Source organism: Geotrypetes seraphini, chromosome 11 (assembly GCF_902459505.1).
Source record: "Geotrypetes seraphini chromosome 11, aGeoSer1.1, whole genome shotgun sequence".
Classification (NCBI taxonomy): domain Eukaryota; kingdom Metazoa; phylum Chordata; class Amphibia; order Gymnophiona; family Dermophiidae; genus Geotrypetes; species Geotrypetes seraphini.
The window spans coordinates 31951152-31965139 of NC_047094.1; the positions used below are offsets into that span (position 1 = coordinate 31951152).

The 13988-nt window shown below is 44.2% G+C and overlaps 1 protein-coding gene across 1 annotated transcript in view; it reads left to right on the plus strand.

The window, feature by feature from the left end:
* Positions 1-13988, plus strand: part of PDXDC1 (pyridoxal dependent decarboxylase domain containing 1) — a 91084-nt gene that overhangs the window by 54665 nt on the left and 22431 nt on the right. The window contains exons 14-16 of the mRNA XM_033914308.1: positions 1051-1114; positions 5877-5965; positions 11263-11368. Coding sequence (XP_033770199.1) covers positions 1051-1114; positions 5877-5965; positions 11263-11368 — 259 coding nt within the window. The remainder of the gene's footprint in view (positions 1-1050; positions 1115-5876; positions 5966-11262; positions 11369-13988) is intronic.

The window sequence follows — 13988 nt, forward strand, 5'->3', positions numbered from 1 at the left end:
GTGCCCAGATGAGGGTAAGAAGCGGCGGGGGGGTGCCCAATTGTGTCGGGGGGGGGGGGGTCGGATCGTGGCGGGGGGGGGGGGGGTGTGCCGGTTCGAGGCAGGGGGGTGCCTGATCGCAGTGGGGGGCCTTCGAGGGGAGCAATGCCGGTTCTCGGGAGGGTGAGAACGCATCAAAGCGAGTTTCCATTATTTCCTATGGGGAAACTCGCTTTGATAAACGAGCATTTTGGATTACGAGCATGCTCCTGGAACGGATTATGCTTGTAATCCAAGGTACCACTGTATATATAAATCTTTATTGAGTTTCTAAAGCTAACAAAAATGCAATACAATATCTATACAAATAATAGTAATCATATATGCACTTATAATCAATCAGAATCCATACAACATTTAAAAAAAAACCCCACCCACCATTTTCATAAGAGAATAGAACCATACAAAAGAAATACCCCCCTCCCGCCCTCCCTCCCCCTGCTTTGTTCTACTTCATTCGTGGAACTACTGTGTTGCTGTATATCTCTTCAGCACAGTTAACAGCACCAGCAATGCAGTTCATACCCTGTAAAGAACTTTTCTTTGTGTTAACTATTAGCGATGTACCAAGCATCTTGTCATACAGTTAGCTCAGAGGTCTTGATGTTACCTTTTGTTATTTTGAGCATTATATTACAGTTTGGGCATTACATTACAGTTTAGTAAATAGGGCCCTCGATCATGTTTATATAACCATGGTGCACATTAGTGTGTGCCAAATGTCGCAGGGACATACCATTTGACATTTATTGCATACTGCCATCCATTCACTTGCTAAACTTATTCTGATTATTTTGCAAGAATTAATATACAAGTTTATAAGAACTGTGTAGAAATCGTTAAATTTTGTATTTCAAGCCTGTTGAATGGGTTCAGTATTTGTGACCAAACTTATTAAAGGGTTTTTTTCCCCCAGAGATATAATACAGGAAAAAATTTTCAATAATTCAGGCCCTTTATAGTTTCAGAAAAATGTCCAAATGCTTACACTTGTTTTATTCTTTTCTAAAGGTTGAAGATGAATTTAGCTCCCCAGTGGTGGTGTTTAAATTTTCCCAGGAATTTCCAACAATAGGTATGTAATTTTGAAAAGAAAATAGTTGTCCAAAGTGCTTTTCATTATCACACATAGACTGAAGGATGAGCTAAATCTTGGAAATTACATACAGAATTACCATATTGTTTCTTATACCCCGCAAATGTCAACTGGAAATCATTGCAGCTTACATAAGACCTATAGACACCTGTCCTTTTTGCACAGTCACACTAAATGGTGGCCCTAGCAGCAGTTTTGCACAATCATAATCCCTAGTAGGAGTACCGCAAGACTACAACTAGGGGCACTATTTAGTGTAACTGTGCTAAAAGGACAGGAGTGGATGAAACTTTCTTCTACCTGGAGGACTCACTAAACCACCAGGAAATGAGGGAGGAGGGATGCTAGCACTGTGACCCCTAAATGAAAAGGCCTGAGAGCAATGAGCCATGGCTGTGAGGCCTTTCTTTTCTAGAGAAAGGAAAATGGTAAAACCAGAGGACATAATTTGAGGTTGAGGGGTGGCAGATTCAAGAGCAATGTTAGGAAATTCTACTTTTCGTAGAGGGTGGTGGATGCCTGGAATGCGCTCCCGAGAGAGGTGGTGGAGAGAAAAATGGTGACTGAGTTCAAAGAAGCATGGAATGAACACAGAGGATCTAGAATCAGAAAATAATCTATATAATAAAACCGTAGGCGGCGCATGCGCATTCTTATCGGCGTGCTTCTATGATCCGTATGTCCGTGGCCGCCAAGAGTGCAGCATGCCCCGCGCTTACTACGGCCCCACGCACAGCTGAGTTCGGCACGGCGGTTTCCCCAAATAGGGGAAGTCGAAAAACTCACTCCCGGCTCTCCTCGGCACGGCGGTTTCCCCAGATAGGGGAAGCCGAACAGCTCACTCCCGCCTCATGGTCCTGCCGCCGCTCCTGTTCACAGCGGCCTGCATGTCAACGACTCCCCCCCCATCCTCCCGCAACAGCCGCTACCGCTCCTGTTCAAAGCGGCCTGCTGAGGTTCGCGGCTGGCTGTAGCGAACCTCTCAGGCCGCTCTCCACATGGTAGCACGTTCCCTCTGACGCGATCGCGTCAGAGGGAACATGCTACCGAGTTGGAGAGCGGCCTGCGAGGTTCGTTACAGCCGGCCGCGAACCTCAGCAGGCCGCTTTGAACAGGAGCGGTTGCGGGAAGGGGGGGAGTTTTAACAGGATTAGAATTTTAACAGGAGGAGTCGCCGAAAAAAACCTTCAGCAGCAGCAGGCCAGCACGCGGGAAGGGAAGGGGGAGGGGCCGACCGGAGCAGGGCAGCTCACGGTAAGAGAAGGGAATGGGGGGTGGGTGAAAATGCTTCTACTACTCAGCAGGGACCTGGAGGGGAAGGGAAATACCGCTGCTGCTTATGCAAAGGAAAGTGGTGGGGGGGGAAGAGAAGGGAATGGGGGGTGGGTGGGGGGAAATGCTGCTACTACTTCACAGGGATCTGGAGGGGAAGGAAAATATCACTGCTGCTTCTGCAAAGGAAAGTGGGGTGGGGGGGAGACACAGAAAGAAATACAGACAGACAAAGGAGGCTAGGGAGAGAGACAGACAGAAATAAAGACAGACAGGGGACCAAAGAGAGACAGAAAGAAAGACAGACAGACAAAGGGTGCCAGGGAGAGAGCGAGAAAAATTGCAGGAGGGAGAGAGACAGAAAGAAAGGAAGAAAGAGACAGGAGCAGGGAGAGAGACATAAAGAAAGAAAGACAGCCAGCCATATATTCTAGCACCCGTTAATATAATGGGCTTAAACACTAGTATTAAATATTGAACTAAGGCCAGTACTGGGCTGACTTGCACGGTCTGTTTATGGCTGTTTGGGGGAGGATGGGCTGGAGAGAGCTTCAATGGCTGGGAGGGTGTAGATGGGCCGGAGTAGGTTTTGACGGAGATTTCAGCAGTTGGAACCCAAGCACAGTACTAGGTAGAGCTTTGGATTCTTGCCCAGAAATAGCTAAGAAGAAAAAATTTAAATTGAATCAGGTTGGGCAGACTGGATTGACCATTTGGGTCTTTACCTGCCGTAATCTACTATGTTACTATGTGATATTCCTGGAATAGTGATCCTTGCAAGATGTTTCAAAAGGAGCATTATTCATTTACCATGATAGTCAGCAACTTGTAGGATTGCATAGGTAGCGGAACGCTTTTTTTTTTTGGGGGGGGGGGAGCCCAAAAGCTCCACCCTAGACCCCGCCCCAGATCTGCCCAAGCTCCTCCCCATACCTCACCCCCATAATAATAGTACTACCCCGGTAATTGTAAACACCAATTTCTTCCATTCATTTTTCATATACACACAATATATAGTATTAATAATACACAATTGTAACCACAAAATTAAAGTACACAAAGTACACTCTTTTTTCCCCTCCCCACCACTGCACGGCATTTCTTCCTTTCTCTTCCACCCCTATGTATTGCCATCTGCAACGTCTTCCTTTCTCTCTCTGTCCAAAACAAAGATGTGCGAGTTTCTCAGATAATGCAATGGCAGTAGTTTATGTCAATTAGTAGAGGGGCATTAAGAGTGCTGCTCTACGCTTGGAAGCTCAAATGTTTCTGTGGACAGAGATCTACCTGCTGGCTCTCACGATGGCATATGTAGCAGGAATGGCCAATGTGAAAGCAGATTTTCTCAGTCAGAAGATGGCTAGATTCCGGAAAATGGATGCTCTCTCCAGAAGCGTTCAAAAGCATTGCAAGTCATTGGGGGTGCCCGACATTCGATTTGATGGTATCAGCGGCCAACAAGAAGGCAACGTGGTTCTTCAGTCATGGATATTATCCAGGAGACAATGGCTAGGATGTCCTGGTGCAACTGTGGCTCCAAATTAGCCCCCTGGAGCAGGCATCATTGTTGGACCTCATGTTTAAAACAATATTTTTAGTGGTGGTCACTTCAGCTCAGCGGGTGTCAGAACTGCAGGCCCTCTCATGCAGAAAATTATTTCTTAGAATATCGGAGTCTGGAGTGATACTGGGAGTGTGTGGTGCAGTAGTTAAGGCTACAGCTTTGGCACTCTGAGGTTGTGGGTTCGAATCCCGCACTACTCCTTGTGACCCTGGGCAAGTCACTTAATCCCCATTGCCCCAGGTACATTAGATAGAGTGGGAGCCCACCAGGACAGTTAGGGAATAATGCTTGAGTACCTGAATAATTTGTAATCTGCATAGAATTGTAGGAGACACAGAATATAAATAGTAAAAGGTACCTTCTTTCTTGCTGAAAGTGGTTTCCCATCTTCATGTCAACCAGGAAGTTTAGCTGCCTGCCTTCATGCCGTTGAGATCCAAGAAGGGGAATAAAGTTCTGAGATTGCAGAATGTTCGCAGAGTGCTGCTTTGTTATCTGGAAGTGATCAATGTGTTTCGACTGTTAGATCATCTCTTTGTGCTGATAGGTGCAACCCGTAAGGGTCAATCGGCTTCTAAAACAACCATTTCAAAGTGGATTCATAATGGCCATTTTGTCAGCCTTTATTGGGTGCGGAAAGCAACCGCTGTATTCTTAAAAGCACATTCTGCTAGGGGAGTAGCATCCTCTTGGGCGGAGACTTGCAGATTTGCAGAGCAGCCACATGGTCCTCCCTCCATACTTTTTACAAAATTTTACAGTTTGGGTGTGGTGGCCGAATTGGACTCTGCCTTCAGATTGTCCATACTTTCAGCAGGCTCATCTATCCCACCCTAAATTCTAGGAGTGATATGCCTATTGCAATAGAAAGGAATATTAGGTAATTACCTTGGTAATCTTCTTTCTAATAAATTGGCACATTATTCCTGAAGCCCACCTTGTCAGATGTTAATTAAAGAATGACACAGTGATAAAAATTCACCATCTCCATGTCATTCTTTAAGGAGAGAGGGTAGAATCAGAGTATGACTGGGCACAACCACTAACTCTCAAGCCTTGCATTGAAGAATGTAGAAGGACTGAGGTTGAGATAGACACTAAAGAATGACATGGGATTATTTCCCTGGTTATCCGTGGGGACAGGAACGGTGATTAATTTTGTCACTGTGTCCTGCTTACTACCTCAGACAAGCCGGGAATTCTGTTTTTCTTGTTTCTTTCCTTTTTTCCAGTGAGGACAAGAATAGAGGATGACACTGCTCTTTCATGGTATTCAGGGGATATTTTTCAAAACCCTAACACTATTAGTTTAGGTTGCACTTGGATAGGTGGCTAGTTTGTTCCACCTCGTTATATGATTAAATGTTTATTTGTTGCAATTGTTCATGTTCTAAGTATTGTGTTATATGATATGAGCAGAATAGACTTGTTTTTGAGGAGTATTCCCATACTCCTCCATCTTTTGTTGCCTCTCTAGGGTTGACCATTTGCTTTGATACAAACTGAGGAGTTACAGGACAGCTCAGAGTGATGGGAGGCAGAGCAAAGAAAATGCTAATGAGGCTCTCTACCTAGAATTTTGTGAGAAGAGATTGACTACCCAAGAGTTCAGGAATGATGTACCTATTTACTAGAAAAAAAATTACCGAGGTAAGTACCTAATCCTCACTTCTTCCACAGCCTGCCTCAGTGTCTTTTGCAGCTGATATTTCATTGTGACATTCTTTTGTAAGTCACTGTGACTTTCAACAGTCAGCAGGGTATTAAGTTTATAATAAATGAGAAGCCCTTCTATTTTTATATATGGTTGCTAGATAAACATTTATATTTTAAGCAATAATGACATATTTGATCAAAATTTGCCCATTCTGTTTTATCCTGAGTGATACATGTTTCTTTATACAGATCAAACACAGTATTCTGCACAGACTTCTGTCTTCCAGGACATAGACAGAAGCATGCAGAGAGAGATTTGTGATGCCTTTAATCAGTGGGTAAGATTTGACATTTGTTACATTATTGGGTTTTTTTAACCAATTATAATCTATGGAGCAGTATTATCAGTCTGAATTCTCAACAGTGGAAGTATCTTGCCAGTTATATGATGATGTGAAAACTGCCAGACTTCTGTGCTTTGCTTTGCTTGCTTTTTTTTTTTTTTTTTTTTTTATAATTGCAAGAAGAGAATGATTTTGGATTTAAATTTACTACTACTAGTAGTACTAATCATTTATATAATGCTACAAGACATATACAGTGCTGTATATCACAACATAGGAGAGTCCCTGCTCAAAAGAGCTTACAATCTAGTCAAGACAGACAAATTGGACAAGAAGGTGCATCTAAACACAGTGCTCAGGTGGGGGGAATTACAGAGGGAATGATAAGAGAGATATCGGTGCTTAGCAGGTGGGTTGGAATTTGGAATCGAAAGCAGCTTCAAAGAAGTGAACTTTGAGTCTGGATTTGAAGACTGCCAGAGACGGAGCCTGATGTAATGAGTCAGGGTTCTGGAATGTTATTGTTCTTTGAGATTCCAGAATCTCAAAGAGTAGCAGCATTCCGTGCTACTACTAATCATTTCTATAGCGTTACTGGACCTACGCAGCGCTGTACATCAAAACACAGAAGAGACAATTCCTGCTCAAAAGAGCTTACAATCTAATCAAGACAGACAAAGTGGACAAGAAGGTGCATCAATACACTCTGCTGAAGTGGGGGGAATTACAGAGGGGATGATAAGAGAGATATCAGTGCTTAGCAGGTGGGTTGGAGTTTGGAATTGAAAGCAGCTTCAAATAAGTTGGCTTTGAGTCTGGATTTGAAGACTGCCAGAGATGGAGCTTGACGTACATACAGGGACTCTTGAGGCAGGCAGTTTGTTCCAGCCATATGGTGCAGCAAAGTAGAAAGGATGGAGTCTGGAGTTGGCCATAGAGGAGAAGGGTACATATAAGAGAGACTTACCCAGTGAGCGGAGTGCCTGGGTGGAAGAGGGAGTGTGGAGAGAGATGAGAGATACTGAGGAGCTATAGAGTGAATACACTTGTAGGTCAGATAAGAGAGCCAATGAAGTGACTTGAGGAGGGAGGTAATGTGGACATAGTGACATTGGTGGAATCTGAGGTATGCAGCAGAATTCTGAACAGATTGAAGAGAAGATGGTTTAGCGGGAGGACAGTGAGAAGCAGGTTGAAGTAGTCTAGGCAAGAGGGTCTTAGCAGTGCAGTCGGAAAGGAAGGAACTGATTTTAGCAATATTATAAAGAGAGAAATTACAATTTTTGGCAGTCTGTTGGATATGTCCACTATAAATGTGCCTGTTTAAGAACATAAGAACATAAGTTGCCTCCACTGAGGCAGACCATAGGTCCATCCTGCCCAGCGGTCCGCTCCCACGGCGGCCCATCAGGCCCATTGCCTGAGTAGTGGTCTATACCTATCTATACCCTTCAATCCCTTTTTCTTCTAGGAATCTATCCAAACCTTCTTTGAAACCATTTAATGTTTTCTTGTCTACAACAGCCTCTGGAAGCGCGTTCCATGTATCCACCACCCTCTGAGTGAAAAAGAACTTCCTAGCGTTTGTTCTAAACCTGTCCCCTTTTAATTTCTCCGAGTGCCCCCTCGTACTTGTGGTGCCCCTTAAATTGAAAAATCTGTCCCTGTCTACTTTTTCTATGCCCTTCAGGATCTTGAAGGTTTCTATCATGTCTCCTCTAAGTCTCCGCTTTTCCAGTGAGAAAAGTCCCAACTACTTCAATCTGTCGGTATATGGGAGATTTTCCATTCCCTTTATCAGTTTAGTTGCTCTTCTCTGTACTCCCTCAAGTACTGCCATGTCCTTCTTGAGGTACGGCGACCAGTACTGGACACAGTACTCCAGATGCGGCCTCACCATTGCACGATACAGCGGCATGATGACTTCCTTTGTCCTGGTCGTAATGCCCTTTTTAATGATATCCAACATTCTGTTTGCTTTCTTTGAGGCTGTGGCGCACTGCGCCGATGCCTTCAGTGTTGCGTCTACCATCACTCCCAGGTCTCTCTCCAGGTTACTGACCCCTAGCGGTGTTCCCCCCATTCTGTATGTGAACATTGGGTTCTTTTTCCCCACGTGCATGACCTTGCATTTTCCTATGTTGAAGCTCATTTGCCATTTTTCGGCCCACTTTTCCAGCTGCGTTAGATCCTTTTGGAGATCTTCGCAGTCTTCCCTGGTTTGAGCCCTGCTGTATAGTTTGGTGTCATCTGCAAATTTAATGACCTCACACTTGGTTCCCGCCTCTAGATCGTTTATGTAGATATTGAACAGGAGCGGTCCTAGCACTGACCCCTGCGGAACTCCGCTCGTGACCCCTTTCCAGCCTGAGTAATGGCCCTTTACACCAACCCTCTGCTTCCTGTTTGCCAGCCAGTTTTTGATCCATTGGTGGACCTCCCCTTGCACCCCGTGGTTCCATATCTTCTTAAGCAGTCTCTCGTGTGGTACCTTGTCGAAGGCTTTTTGGAAGTCAAGGTAAATGATGTCTATAGATTCCCCTTTATCCACCTGGCTGTTTAACTTTCAAAATCCTATATGGTATCCTCCCTTCCTTTATTCCTCTTTCTTGGAATTCCTCAAACCCTAATACCACCAGATCCTCCCACAAATTAAAACTATCCTTCCCCTCGCTAAAAGGCATTTCCCACACAGGAAAGCTAGGGACCTCTCTCCACTTCAAAATCACTGAGCTCTGGAACAACCTTACCTCCCCTCTTTGGAACTTGAGCTCTCTCCAAGTTTTCCGCAAACATCTGAAAACCTGGCTTTTCTCAAAAAATGTAAGTCTCCCTCCAACTTAGGAATCAAGGAAACTCTTATATCTTGGCATCCCAAGTCCTCTAAATTTTCTTCACACTTCTACCTCTAACCCTCTGTTGTAGTTCCTTCCTATTTCTCCTACTGTAAACCGCGTCGAGCTCTACGAACATGGAGATGATGCGGTATACAAACCTAAGGATTAGATTAGATTAGATATGTGAAGAGAAGGAGAGAGATGAGTCATAGATTATCCCGAGGTAGCAAGCCAATGAGATAGGGAGGATGAGGGCGTTGTTCACAGATATAGAGAATGGGGAAGAGGAGAGACGAGTTTAGGTGGAAAGATGAGCTTGTTTAATTTTAGATGGCCGTGAGATATCCAGGTAGCAATGTCAGACAAGCAGGTTGAAACCCGAGATTTCAGGTGTAGAGAGATAGATCTGTGAGTTATTGGCATAGAGGTGATCCTGAAAGCCATGGGATGAAATTAGAGCGCCAAGGGAAGAAGTGTAGATGGAAAAAAGAAGTGGTCCCAGGACAGAGCATATGGTGTGTTAATGCTAAAATTGTAGCCCAATCTGCAAACCCTGAAGAAGCCGCTTGTTAGCAGTGAAACAGGTCCCCATCGGATATACATTGAATGGGGCTATAGCGGCAGACTTTACAGTGCCGTTTGACACAAAGTTAAAGCAAAAGATAAGTGCTTATGCTTACAACTACTAAAGCTGGTTGTGATTCTATACTATATAAGATGTTAATCTTTACATACTTAGTCTTTGCTATATATCTCTAGTATTGAACTCTGTAGCACTGAATGTCTAGAACTGTTAACACTTGTTTAGACTATAAATAGTGTTTTCTATGGTGTTATATGCACAAGCTGATTGGTATCGGCAAAAAAAAATTTCCTGAAAATAAAAAGAAAAATTTAAATAATGTTTGAGTAGTGATAATTTATTAAATTTATTAAACTGACAAAGAAAGTCATTTTTAGCACATGAAGGTGATCGATGAAAGATACCCATGCCACAATTCCTTATATAGATAATACCATTATGATCCTTGGAGTGGCAATTCTGAGATTCATTCCTTCATTTAATTAATTATTTGATTAACTTTGTGTGGATCAGGTCCCAGGATAGAGCCCTGACCAATAGCAGGATGGCAGTATAGGCTAAAGGTGCATTGAGAAAACCATGAGATAACGGAGTCCTGAAATCCAAGCAAGGACAGCGTATCGATGAGTAGGTGGTGATTTACCATGTCAAAAGCTGCAGATAAATCAAGAAGGATGAGGACAGAAAAGAGGCCTCAGGTTGGCCAGGGCAGGCCATTGAGACTTTTATAAAGGTAGTTTATGTAGAATGAAGAGGGTGAAAGCCCGTTTGAAGCGGATCAAGGATAGTTTGAGATGAAAGAAAGTCAAGACAATGGCGTTGAACAGCACATTCAAGAAGGGGAGGAGGGAGACAGAATGATAGTTGGAAGGGAAGGTAGGGTCCAGCGAGGGTTTTTTGAGGAAATGGTGTAACAAGGGCATGTTTGAAGGCGTCGGGCACTGTTGTAGTGGAGAGTGATAGGTTGAGGATATAACAGATAGAGGGGATGACAATATGAGAAATAGTGGTAAATAGATGGGTGGAGATGGGATTAGAGAAGGAAAGAAAATGTGCAGCTTCCTCCTTAGTAATTTCAGGAAAGGAAGATAAAAGTGGCAAGAGCTAAGGGAGGAGGTTAATTGAGTGAACTGGGGGAGGTGGCTCGGTTGAGAACTCAAGATTAATTTTGTGAATCGCATCATTGAAGTACTCAGCCATATCTGGGGGTGAGAATGACAGAGGGGTTGGAAGTGGGGGACCTTGAATAAGAAGTTCAGTGTGGCAAAGAGGTGGCAAGGGTTGGAGCTGAGAGAGTCATTCAGACAGGTGTAGTAATCTTGTTCAGCAAGTGAGAGAGTGGAGTAGAAGGAGGTCAGGAGGAATTTGAAATGAATAAAGTCAGCATGAGTATGGGATTTGAACGAGCCATTCAGCGGACCTGGCACAGGAGCACAAGTCATGGATTGTAGAGTTTAGCCAGGGCTGGATTTTGGGGTGCCTTACAAAGCATGGAGTAGGGGCAGCGAAGGTATTTAGAACAGAGGAGAGGTGTTATAGGAGGAGACAGCCTCGTTTATTGGTAGAGAGGAGGGGCAAAACAGCGATGGAGAGAGTGTCTGGGTCGATGGCCTGAAGACTTCTAAATGTACAGGTGGAGATGGGCTGGTGGATAATCCAGCCTCTCTAATGGATTGTTTTTGTATAAGCATGAAGGTGTGTCTTCATATAAATTTAGAACTTGCTTCATTTCAAATGAAATGATTCTGAAGTTTATTATGATTACAAAGCCCATGCTAATCTCAGAAAACCAGTTCTGTGATTTTAAACCACCTCCTGTGTACGGGAAAACAAACACATTAATGCTTTTCTTTTTGTTTGTTTCCTTCAAGTTGGGAGAACAACTGGCACTTCAGATTCCAGCCAGTGGGGTGGATATAGTCGAGCTTGAAGATGAAGGCACATGTGTGCGTTTCAGCCCGCTGATGGTGTCTGCAGGTAAGCTGATACATGCTGCCGGAATACAGTGAAAACAAATGAGACCACAATTTTGCTTCCTACTTCACTGGGCTTCCTTCTCAATTGGAGCCAGCCTGAACTGAGGCTAAAGTGCCATGACCCTTTATTCACAACTGTCCTGAGATTTCCCCTGTTTTTAACCCCTCTCCCTTCTGAACTAACCATTGCAGATCTGATCAGTAGATGTTGCTACTGGGGTATGGGATTTGAATGCCACTTGTGCTTCACCCCTAGATTACCCAAGAAAGATATAGTGGTGCTAGAAAAGGTTCAAAGAAGAGTGACCAAAATGGTAAATGGGATGGAACTCCTCTCGTATGAGGAAAGACTAAAACGGTTAGGGCTCTTCAGCTTGGAAAAGAGACGGCTGAGGGGAGATATGATTGAAGTCTACAAAATCCTGAGTGGAGTAGAACAGGTACAAGTGGATCGATTTTTCACTCCGTCAAAAATTACAGACTAGGGGACACTCGATGAAGTTACAGGGAAATACTTTTAAAACCAAATATGAAGACATTTTTTTTCACTCAGAGAATAGTTAAGCCCTGGAACATGTTGCCAGAAGGTGTGGTAAGAGCGGATAGCGTAGCTGGTTTTAAGAAAGGTTTGGAAAAGTTCCTGGAGGAAAGGTCCATAGTCTGTTATTGAGAAAGACACTGCTTGCCCTGTATTGGTAACATGGAATATTGCTACACCTTTGGTTTTGGCTAGGTACTACAGCCTACTGGGCTTGATGGATCATTGGTCTGACCCAGTAAGGCTATTCTTATGTTCTTATGAGTCAAATGCTAAATCTGTCCCACATGGCAGCTGGCATCACCATCATCAAGTCTCCAGACCAGTCCTACTGATCTTCATTTTTTAATTAATCCAGCAAACAAAAACACCCCAACAACCCATCTTGCCTTCACTTTTTCCGCTTATTTTTGGGGAGAGGAGGAGAGACAGAGAATAAGGCAGTTATATTATATGTTGGAATTCTAAGGGAAAGGAAGGGAGGCATGGATGGGCAGACTGGTTGGCCATATGGTCTTTATATGCCTTCATTTTTTATGTTTCTGTTGGTGATTAGGGGAGGGAGACTTAATTCAGCATTAGCTTCCTTAACATTAGAAGGGAGCCCCCCCCTCCCCCCCACATGCCCACCCCAAACTAATCCTGTGCTTTTGTTTCATGATATTCTGTTTAATATGTTGAATTATACTTGCTGAATACTTCCTTGGGTGAATCTCTTATTAAAGGCGGTTAATAAATCCAAATAAATAAATTCTCAGGCAATCTAGTGCTTTAGAGGGTTTTTTTGTGGGGGAAGTTAAATTCTTCCTGTTTTGCATTTTGTACCTTTGGAAATTGACATAGTTTAGGATGCTTTTAAGCTGCTCATAATCCAGAATCATTGCATACATTTCTTCCTCTGTATTCACAGTGAGAGGGGATTAACGACCGTGAATACTGGAAAACCGCAAATAACTTTTTCATGTGTTATTCGTGGGTTTTTGGTGGTTTGTTTTTTTTAAACCCTTCCATATTTGGTGAAACCTCAAATAATAATCTCATGTTCCGGTAGCCCATCCTTATTCCAACCTTACTTCATCCCCGCTCCCCGTATTCAAACCTATCTTTGATGTCGCCTGTTGACACTAAACCTACAACTAACCCTGGAGTTTTCCCTTTCCCACCCCCTCTGATGCAACCACTTTCCCTGTGCCGCGTCCCGCCTCCCCTCTTGATTCAACTTCCTGTTTCCGGCGGGGCAGGATGCGGCGGAGGGAAAGCTGCGGGTCTGCCGTAGGCAACCCCATGTAAATTACCAGGTTCAAAGACAGTGGAGCGCAAGACGTCAGCACGCTGACAATCCAGCGCCGACAATTCGGCGCAAAACAGAAGCACGCGGGGGATAAAGTAATTTTTAAAGAGCTCCGACGGGGGGTTTGGGGTGGCAACCCCCCCACTTTATTGGTTAGTGTTCGCACTGCTGTTGGAGGGGGGTTTGGGGGGTTGGAAACCTCCATTATAGCGAAAACGGAACTTTTTCTGATTTTTTTCGGGAAAAGTTCCGTTTTCTCTATAATGTGGGGGGGTTTCACCCCCCCCCCCACAACGGCAGCGCGAACACTAACCAATAAAGTGGTGGGGTTGCCACCCCAAACCCCCAGTCGGAGCTCTTTAAAAATGATTTTTTCCCCCGCGCGCTTCTGTCTTCCGCCGAATTGTCTGCACTGGATTGTCGGCGCGCTGGCGTATGGCGCGCAATTATCCCGTCACCAAATTACCGCCGCTGCTGCAAACCTCAGAGACAAGTTTGAAGGTAGAACCAGTGGGGTTTGAGAATGAGCGAGATATGCCAGACCTCGGTCGCGATAGGAGCATGGAGAGAAAGATACCGGTCCGGGGGTGGGTGGGGAGAGTGAAAGAGAGAGGAAGATGCATGTGACTTGGTCTCTTTTGACTGATTCTTGTAAAGAGGCTGGAAATCTGCAATTTTCTCTGTGCACGCTGGGAATCGGTGCTTGGAAAAACACGGAAAAATTTTTCTCTGCAACCATGGATGACCTAATTTGGGTGGGAGGAGCCAGAAATCAAAAAAACGTGAATAATC